This window comes from Rhipicephalus microplus, chromosome 2, assembly GCF_043290135.1.
Source record: "Rhipicephalus microplus isolate Deutch F79 chromosome 2, USDA_Rmic, whole genome shotgun sequence".
In the NCBI taxonomy this organism is placed as follows: Eukaryota; Metazoa; Arthropoda; class Arachnida; order Ixodida; family Ixodidae; genus Rhipicephalus; species Rhipicephalus microplus.
Genome location: NC_134701.1, coordinates 297,120,555 through 297,131,365, shown reverse-complemented (window position 1 = coordinate 297,131,365; position 10,811 = coordinate 297,120,555). Strand labels below are relative to the sequence as shown.

Below are 10,811 nucleotides of genomic sequence, written 5' to 3'. Positions count from 1 at the left end.
TTAAAATGGGACTTTGCAAAGAAATTGTTTATGGAAATTATTTGCAAAAGATGGCTTTTCTTGCTTATGGCAGCATAACCCTACGCATTACTTCTGATAATCCGGTCACCTTGCAAGTCTGGTGGGTGTCTTATCGTTTAGGCTTGCTTTGTCTTCTTTCTTACCACCACCCAACCAATGCTGTGGTATTAGGCAGGTATCGTTGTTGACGCTATGTGCCAAATGACTCCTCGGGGCTTGGCAGCTGAAGAGCGCCGACAGGCAGCAAAACCGTGGCGTCGTCACCAGTCGAGAATACCGGCCGTAGCGTAGTAGAGGAATACTTTACAGACGGGACTCTGCAAAGATATTTCTTTACTGAAAATTTTTGCGAAAGATCATTTTATTGCTTGTGGCAGCGTAACCATGCGCATTCCTTCTAAGAATCCGATCAACTGGCAAGACTGGTGGGTGCTCATATTGTTAAGGCTTGTTATGTCTTCTATCTTACCTCCGCAAAAACAATGCTGTGGTAGATGGCAGGCATCGTCGGTTACGCTATGTTCCACGATATTCCTCGGGGCTTGGCAGCTGAAGACCTACGACATAAAAGAAAACCATGGCGTGGTCACCAGTCGAGAGTTCTCACTGTACTATAGAAGCGAAATGCTTTGCAGATAGGACTTTGCGATGAAATGGTTTACTGAAATCTTTTGCGAAAGATGACTTTTCTTGCTTATGACATCGTAATCATGCGCATTCCTTCTGAGATGCCTGTCACCTGGCAAGACTGGTGGGCCCTCATTTAGCAAAGTCTTGCTTTGTTTTCTTTCTTAGCTCCACCAAACCAATTCTGTGGCAGAAGGCAGGCATCGTTTGTTGCGCTATGTACCAAGTGATTCCTCGGGGCTTGGAAGCTGAAGAGCCGCGACAAGACACAAAACCATGGCGTTGTCACGAGTTGAAAATTTCCACTGTAGTGTAAAAATACTTTGCAGATAGGAGTTTGCAATGACATCGTTTACTGCAATTCATTTGCGAAAGATGACTTTTGTTGTTTAAATCAGCGTAACCATGCGCACTCTTTCCGAGAAGCTGATCACCTGGCAAAACTGGTGGGCCCTCGCATCGTTGAGTCTTTTTTCACCTTCTTTCTTGCCTGCGCCGAACCGGTGCTGTGGTGGAAGGCAGGCATCGTTGGTGACGCTATTTGCGAAATGCTTCCTCGTGCCTTGGCAGCTGAAGAGCCTCGAGAGCAAACACAATCATGGTGTTGTCACCATTTAAAAAATTCCTGCTTTAGCGGATGAGAGAAATGCTTTGGAGGCTTTGCAAATAATTTGTTTACTGCGCTGCCACGGTGGTGTAGTCACTAAGGTACTGGGCGGCTGACCTGCTGGTTGCAGGATCCAACTCCAATGGTGGCGGTTGCATTTTCGATGCAAGCGAAAATGCTTTAGGCTCATGTGTTTAGACTTCGGTGCACAATGTAGAACCCCAGGAGGTAGAAATTTTGTGAGCCCTCCACTATGGCGTGAGTCATAATCATACGGTGGTTTTCGGATGCAAACCCTACATATATATCAATCAATCAATCTGTTAATCATTTAGGAATTTTTTACTGAAGTCACTTGAGAGAGATAACTTATCTTACTAATGGCAGCGTAAGCATGCACCTTCATTCTAGAAAGCCCATCACCTTGCAAGACTGGTGGGCCCTCATATTGCTTAGCCTTGATTTGCCGTTTTTCTTGCCTCCCGCAAATGCTGTGGCTGAAGGCAGCCGTCGCTAGTGAGACACAATATGTGCCAAGATATTTGCTGGGGGTTGGCAGTTGAAGAGCGGCGACAGGAAACACAATCATGACGTCATCATTAGTCGAGCATTTCCGCTTTAGTGGAGGCGAGAAATAATTTGCCTCATGTGAGGCGAAAAATCCGTTATAAATAGGGCGCTACTACCTTTGCCGCAAGGAAGTACTCGTTTCTCAAGGTGAACCGTACTGTGCAGCTCTCTGGCCTGGCGCTCGCAGGACTGGGCACGTTCTTGCTGATGGACGAGCAACGTTTGACGTTGCTGCCGCTGTTGCGGGCGCAGCAAGTGCAGTACCTGACCATTGCCCTGGTCGGCAGCGGCGGTCTGGTGCTCCTGGTCGGCTTCTTCGGCTGTTGTGGCACTGTCAAGAAGAGCAGGTGCCTGCTGGGCACGTACCTGGCCTTCGTCTTCCTCGTTCTGGCCTGCGAGATTGCCACCGGCACGCTGGCGCTCATTTTCCAACACAAGGTATTCTTTCCTCACCCACTGCCGCATACGATGTGCCTTTTACATTGACTTAACCGAGTTCGACCCTATGTAAGCCTCTCTACGACGCAGGTCACTGGCACTCAGAGGACAGTCTGGTCCTCTGAGTGCATCAAGCACTCGGACTTTCATCGTAAACGGAAACAAACACTGTGGCAGTGAACTAAACTTTGCGTAACGCCAGAAAATGCAGTCGGTTCTTCCCGTATTGCCTGCCACGGAAAAAACGTGATCGGTCGGAAAGTTGAATCAACACTCTTGAGGGTACGCATTAGGGCTGAAGCCATTCGTGAGCAAATCAGCCCGGACTGCAGGAACTATACGGGACCTGCCGATAGCAGAGACTTGCGCGGCGCAATCGACAGAACCGACAGCTCGATGATATATCTGGTCGCCGTGACACGAGGCGGTGAGTTTGAGACAGGAAAACTCTAAACGAAGTTTCCTTACCACGCGTCTCGGCTGGTGGTCCGTCTCCCACAGCCTTAGAAGGGCACGTTGAGAATTAAAATGATGTAGCACAGTTTTTGTATCAGCTCCCTTGTCTTGGTGGGACATACTGCAGACCTTCAATACTACACTGCGAAAAAAAGACAAAGCCGACCATTACACAGCCACGCTCGGAATGGGCAAACAATGACGATGATGTACGCTCCAACAGTCTCGTGAAATGAGATACTGACCGAAAAAGGCGACGTGTTTGCGTTTATGTCTTTACTTGTGGCTGCTGCATAAGACACGGCGTTGGTTCTTGGATAAACGTCTTGGTGTTCTCTTTACCATGAACCACGGCACTAGTGGAGATGCTGGACTGCAAGCTTGCCGATGCTCTACAGCCGTTCTGGGAGTCGTTCAATGAGTCCTGACACGCACTCACCTGTTACGGCTCCAGTGCACCGCTTCGGTCGGCGGTTGCTAGGCCTCTCTCCTGAGATGACCTCTTTCGACGAACATTATACCAGGCATTTTGTACGTCTGCCAATGGACACCACCAGCCATCTACAGGTAGTACAAGGGGTACAAGGCAGATATATTTTTATTCCGGCCCAAGTAACACTTCTTCAGCCCCCTGTACCAGATGCCTTCAGTGGTGCCCCACATGAAGACGTTGAATAGTGGCTTGAGCATTATGAACGTGTTGCGACATCAGCCTGTGGAATGCTCAACAAAAGCTCGCCCACACCCACTTCATTCTCGATGACCGCACTCACACGTGGCTTGAGAACCAAGAAGGCTGTGTATCAGCATGGGACGATTTTCCTCAGCAGCATTGACACGTTTGCTAGCGCCGATTGTCGAGAGCGTGCTACGCAGTTGCGAGAGTTACGACTTCAAAAACCAAATTAAACTGTGACAATGTTTGCTGAGGACGTGACACGCCCGTGTCGTCGGGTTGATCCCAATGTCCCCGAAAAAAAAAGAGGTTGCACTACCTTATGCCTGCCTTCCGCGCGATGTCCCAACTACCGTGGCCGATTTTATACGACAAGCCATTGCCATTGAGCACGCTCTGCACTAAATATTGAGGCGAAACAATCGCCCGTCCACTATCACCTCAATCCACGTGTCTTCATTGTCTTTGGGCGTTCAGAACTCCCCTGCGTGACACGACCAGGGATATTGTTTGAGAATAACTTCAGATGTTTTGGACTCCGCCTGTGAAAACACCGGTGGCCGACGTTGCCGCAGTCGTTCATGACGAGCTTTGGCATGCTTTCTCAGCAGCTGATTGTGGCCGCGAGCAGCGTCCAATGAATTACACAGATGCTGTCCGCCGTCCACCACCCGTCCACTCTATCACGCCATACTGCCTGCTACCTACAGCCGCATCTTATTCGCCACCTTTGAAGGAGGCTTTCAGACACTCGCCCATGACTCCGATTTCTGAATGTCACCAGCCATCGCTCACCGCGCCTTACTCGCCACCACAAGAGGACACTATGGTACGCCCATAATTTCGCAGAACTGACGCTTGGCACACGGTCGATCGGCGCTCTCTCTGCTTCAACAGTGGTAGTGCCGGTGATATAGCTCGCTATTTGTGGTACTGCGACTCATCGTGTCGCTCCTCTCAGCCTGGGTACGACGGTCCCCGTGCCAACGCTGACTACATTGCTCACTATGACGAGTCGCTTCCAAATCACCAGCCAAACTCCGGCCACCGGCCACGCTCTCCATTCCCTGCAAAGAAGTCGTCACCAAATCGACGTACTTTTGCTGACCTTCGTGGAACAAGGTCGCCCAGCCCTTACCGGGGAATCTAAACGTGGCAATCTTAGGCGGTAAGGTCACAGCCTTGCCACAAGACGACATACCGTCCCCAGTACTGCGGATGCAGAATGACCCGACGCCGACGAATATTAACAGCGATGAAATGGTGGGCGCCGACCTCAATGTATTTATTGATGGAGAGCAAGTGACGGCCTTTGTAACTTCTATAATAACTATGCTTTTACAGTAAGTCAAGATCTGGCCACTCGTCTTAAAAAAAGTCACAACGCAGTGGACAGGACCACGTATAGGAACAGCGGGTAGTCAATTGCTGCTCCCTACTGAAAAATGCACAGCAAGAATCAGCATAAAATATTCCTCTTTCGTCGCGACTTCCATAATTGTCCCAGAGCGCTGCAAAGATTTAATTAGAGAAATGAACTTTCCCAGTGAGCATGGCGCTGTAATCGACCTCCCGGGCTACGTGGTTTTGTATTATGAGAGTGCAATCGTCTGAGTGATTCTTCATCACCAGAGCACAAATCCTTTCGTCTCAATGACCATGATATTGTTGTGCCACCTCCATCACGTAGCCTTGTTTCAGTAACTTGTGACGTACCATTCAGGGATGAAGAAGGCGCCGATCAACTGACCGCGCTTCTTTTAACTCAAAGGATTTCAGTAGCACGAGGAATAGTCCAAGTCACCGACAGCTGCATGAACTTGCACAAACTTGCTGTTGACAAATTTCATCACCGAGCACCGGCACCTTCCAAAAAGCACAGCTTTGGCATATTTTGACGAGATAGCAGATGTTCGTTACTGCTTTTGAGCACTCGAAGCAACGCCTACACAAGACCTACATGACCTTAACCTAACCGCTCCACTTTAACTCAGCAAAAGCGGGAACGCCTCCTTGCGCGGCTAGCCGAGTTCCAAGACTGTTTTGCGTCGACCTCGCAGATGGCCGGACATGTTTGACCAAACACTGAGTCATCGCAGAGGAAACAGCGAGACTATCGCATTAAAATCCACACCGTGTGGCTTCAAAAGAACTAGTAGCAATAGAACAGCACGTAGCCAAGATGCTTGAAGACGACTCGATTTAACCGTCAAAAAGCCCCTGGGCGTCAGCTATTGTCCTAATCGCCAAGAAATATGGCAGCCTGCGCTTTTGTGTGGACTATCGAAAGCTACATCAGGTGACAAAAAAAAGCGTGTACCCGATTCCCCACATAGATGATTCTCTTTACAGGTTTTTCATGAACTTGAAGAGTGGATATTGCCAAATTGAAGTCGACCCCAGAGACCGTGAAGAAACAGTTTTCGTGACGCCAGACGAACTGTACGAATGTAGGGTTTTACCACTCGGCTTGTGCTCCACGCCTGCTACTTTGCGGCATCTCATGGTTACCGTGCTAACTGGGGTCAAGGGCAAAACCCTCCTAGCATACCTTGATGACGTAACTGTGTTTTCTGCAACGTTTGACGAACACCTCGAATGGTTGCAGGTGGTCTTGCAGGCCATACAGGTCGTAGGCCTGACGCTCAAGCCTGAAAAGTGTCACTTCTGCTTTGAGATACTTCAGTTTCTTGGCCATGCCGCCCATTATGCAAGAGTTCGTCCAGATCCCGAGAAAGTTGCTGCTGCCGTACAGTTTCCCACATCATCAGATAAAAAACCAGTCAGGCGTTTTGCGGGTTTCTGTGCGAGTATCGGTGGTTTATCCCAGATTTTGCGAGCATTGCGTCACCTTTAGCTCGCCTCACGATGGATGGCACTGCATTTGTTCGGGTCGATAAACATAAAGTTGGTTTTAATGACTTGCGGCGACGTTATACACACGAATCCCGTGCTTGCCCATTTTGTTGAGGCAGCCCCTACAATGCTCCATCCTGAGGCCAGCAATGTTGGCCTCGCAGCTGTGCTTGTGTAGCACCAAGAGGACGAGAAAAAATTGATCGCTTACGCAAGGAGGACTTTGTCACGCGCACAACCAAATTACTCGACAACTGAAAAAGAATGTCTCGCCGTGGTGTGGGCAGTCATGAAATCTTACCCATACTTGTACGGCCATCCAATCAAGGTTATCAGCGACCACTGTTCGCTGTGTTAGAAAACAAGTTTAAAAGATCCTTCCGGGCAATCAACCCGCTGAAGTCTTCGACTACAGGAGTTTGTTATAACAATGGCGTACAAGTCGAGAAAACGATACACCTACGCCGACTGCCTGTCTCGATCACCGATAGAGTCGGTTGCTTCTCTTGATGAAGAGGCAGTATTCCTCCGAATCCTCGACACGACAACGATCGCAGACCAGCAGCATGACAATCCTGAGCTACTTGGCTTGATGAATTATTTAGAAGGACGAAGCCAGAATGCGCCCAAAGCCTTTGCAAGAGGACTATTGTCATTCTGTCTGCAAAACAATGTCCTTTACAAAATGAACTTCTGGTCAGACGGGTCCACCTACCAGCTTGTCGTCCCTACCATTCTTCGTTCTGAGGTATTGCAAGCGTGCGACAACTTCATCACCTCTGGACATTCAGGCTACACGCGCACACTGGGCAGAGTTCGGGAGAGGCATTACTCACCTCTACTCATCGCTGCCGTAAAACATGATGTTCAGACCTATTTCTATTGCTAGCGCCGCAAGTCACCTCTAAAGAAACTAGTCGGTTTGTTAAACCCAGTCCAGGTTCCACCAACGCCGTTTCGCCCAGGTCAGAATAGAGTTTTTGGGCCGACTGTAGTGCTGGTAACCGCTGGGTAATAGCCGCGACCTTACTCGCTACGCTGAGACAAAAACCATCGAGAGAGGCACAGCAGAGGAGGTGGCCCTATTCTTCATAGAGAATATTGTGCTGAGACACGGGGCGCTGTCGATCGGTATAACAGATCGTGGAACCGCATTCACGCCCGCGCTTTCAGATCATATGTTCCTGGTGAGTGGTACAATTCATCGTAAGTCGACAGCCTACAATTCACAAAGCAATGGGTTGACTGAGAAGCTCAACAAAACTGTGGAAGACATGCTTTCAATGTATATGGACATGAGCACGAAATTGGGATGAGATTCTACCTTACATAACGTTTGCATATAACATTGCTAAACAAGAAATGGCACGGATGACCCCATTCAGCCTTCTTCGCAGGCGAGAAGTAAGAATGATGTTGGACGCGAAGCTGCCACATGAATGCGATGACAATGAAACAAGTGCTGATGCGTTCACTCAACGCGCAGAGGAAGCCAGGCAGCTCGCACGTGTGTGAATATACGAAGAGCAAGAGTACGACCCAGATCGCTATTACCTACGTCATACACCTGTAACGTACAAAATCGGGGACTGGTTGTGGGATTGGACTCCTGTACGTAGATGGGGACAATGGGAATAGTTGCTCAGCAGATTCCTCAGACCTTATCGAGTGCTGCGATGACTAAGTGACGTTACCTACGAAGTCGTTACGAATAGCCGAAACTGTACAAGGCGTCGCTCGCCCCCACCGACCCTAACTTGTGCACGTAGCGCACATTAAACCGTGCGTAAGCGAGTGACTTTGTGAAGGACTGCCACGTGTACAACGTGACTTTATGCACGAATGACTGGCTCGGCTGTAGCATAGGGGCGATACACTTTTAAGGGAAGCCAAATGTCGTGCTCAAAACGGGCAGACAACGAAGACGATATGCGCGGCAACAGTCTCGTGAAATGAGACACTGACCGACGAAGACGGCGCGTTTGTGTTTGTCTTTGCTTTTGGCTGCTGCATAAAACACGCCGTTGGTTCTTGAATAAACGTGTCAGTGTTCTGTTTACGGGGAAACGTGACACTATGAAGAGCGAAAGAATTGTTTGACATCTCTCCAGTTTTGGACAGCGAAGCTCTTTTAGGTGACCACTCAGAGAAAGCTTTCATCATCATCATAAATCACCATATTCATGCTCACTCGCAGTGGGCCGCACAATGGTAATGCAACAGCACAGCAGGTGGCTGAATGCTCCGACACAGTGTGAGAAGTCAAGGGGAAGTTGAAAGAAAGATATAGAAAGGGAAAATGATAGAAAAAAATACAGGACGCGAAAGATAGGGAAAAAGACAAAGAAAGAAAGAGCACGAAAGAGAGGGCAGTAATAAAAAGAAACAGACGCAGAAAAGATATTGAGAGAAGAGGCCTTGGTAGTCTAGTGGCTGAGGCACTCGGCTGCGGACCCGCGGGTCGCGGGGACGAATCCCAATCATGGCGACCACATTTTCGATAGTGGCGAAAATGCCCGAGGCCCGTGTGCGGCAGATTTGGGTCTATATCGCTGTCAGTTGGGCGAGTTGGTGTGGGTTCGTAGTTATCAACGGCGTAAAAAAAGCACGGATGCTCTTGTCTGTGTGGTCTTCTTCATCTTTGTTCTGTGTGTGTGTGTGTGTTTTTTGCGCCGTTGATAACTAAGAAGCAGATTTCGGTGCACGTTAAAAAATCCCAAGTGGTCGAAACTTCCGGATACCTTCACTACGGCGTCTGTCATAATTATGTCGTGGTGTTAGGACCACAAGAGTTATTATTCTAAAAGAAGATCTGAAAATAAGAAGACCTGGCACGTCGCACTTCCTTCACCCCTACTCGTGCGAAGCTGCCCTAATTTTTTCACGTCAAGTAGCCGCATGCAACAAATCCGCACCATATATGCTGGTATCCATGTTTACGCTTGTCCACCATTCGATACCAACAAGCATCACGCAAGGGGTGGTCTCTGTTTTATTTACAAATACCTCACAAGCTCCACGCACGTAAGGGGGAGAATATGTTTACGATGAAAGCTGCTGTGAGATTTTTTTACGTCCGCAATCGCTATCACGCATGACGAGAACAAAAACCGAGGAGTTTGGTATTTTTCATCATAGCCAGTTTTCAGCAGAAACAACTGATTGTAATCGTAGCTTTAGAAGACACCTGTAGCGAGGGCATTGCAGGGGTGGAAGTCACGGAGGAGGAAACTGGACCGGAGCCATTTGTCTAGAAAACGGAAACAATGCTTCAAAACTTGTAGAGTGCGACTGTACTTAACTATTTTTTTTTTGGCTGGTCCAGTCAGAAGCGTGTGGAACAATTTCAAGGATCTAAAAGCTGCGCAAAAACTGTGGCGGGCTTCACAACGTCCACTCCATTTTTTCGGGAACTATCATTCATCGCTCAACAGCACTTGGCACCTGCATCGAAAATGACGCTGGTTTAGATGCCCTTGCGTAATTTTAGAACCTGGAGAGAGGAGGGCGAAAGCATTTTAGATAGCGAACTATTCGAAAGAAGCGGACGGCCACCACTGTAAGAAGCCTCTGGAAGAGAATTTCGCTGCATTTATTATTTATTATTTGCTATTGTTTATTATTATTATTTTGATATTGTGACACGTAACTGTGACTTTGTTCACGTATGTATGTGTGTGCTTTTCTAACAAAATCAGTTGATAGTTTGCGCGTGTCTGTCTCTCATCTTTATTTTGCGCTAAGCCTACTGTAAGAATGAACCCCCTCGCCAAACAAGTCACTGCACTGGAGCTTCCGAATGGGGGCCCCAAAGAGCTTTCAGTGTGTTAGCGTCGGGCACGCAGGAGCAAAGAGCTTTCGATCAGGGCTTTGCGCTTACTCATTGCGGCCTCTTAAAAGCAATCTCTTTTAAAAAGAGATTGTACTTGCCTACCCGAAGTGTTTTCCTGTAGCGCCAAGAAATTCGAAATCAACCATTGATCAACCATAGGGGGGTGAGAACTTAGTCAAGCGGATAGTCGCTTTTATTCTCACCCCCTCCATCAACTGTGTATTGGTGGAAATAAACCATTATTATTATTATTATTATTATTATTCCGATGCACGTTTGTTGCAAGAAGCGAAAGCTGCCGTCACTCTGGTGGCTTACGAACTTCAGGCGTTATCATGATTTGAGCCCGATTGAGTTCATGCCGAGAGCCGCTAATTTCAGTGCCACCGTGCGTGTTTGGCGCAAAGCGTTTTTTCCCGCAAAATTTAAAAGAAAGCGTTGCTAAAGCAGAACTGAATGCTATGTTGTTCTCATGCACGCGCAGTGGTTGGACGCTAATTCACGAGAGCCCCAAAATGTTTGGGGCCGATATTCGAAAACTGCCTAATTTAGAGGCCAGTAAACAGGCTCGAACTTGTTGTTTATACACCCCTTAAGAAAGCTCACTGGTTGGACAGGCATTATCAGAGACATTATTAATTGACTTGAAACATTTCCTTATTGTTGTGCTGGTGTTGCTTGATATGGGCGTATGAGTGTGTTATTACGTATTTGTGCTAGGGTGTTCT

General features: G+C 48.1%; 1 protein-coding gene across 1 annotated transcript in view; it reads left to right on the top strand.

Moving 5' to 3' along the window:
* The first annotated feature begins 405 nt into the window (after positions 1-405).
* Positions 406-10,811, top strand: part of LOC142795486 (CD151 antigen-like) — a 60,708-nt gene continuing 50,302 nt past the window's right edge. The window contains exons 1-2 of the mRNA XM_075886064.1: positions 406-446; positions 1,954-2,263. Coding sequence (XP_075742179.1) covers positions 406-446; positions 1,954-2,263 — 351 coding nt within the window. The remainder of the gene's footprint in view (positions 447-1,953; positions 2,264-10,811) is intronic.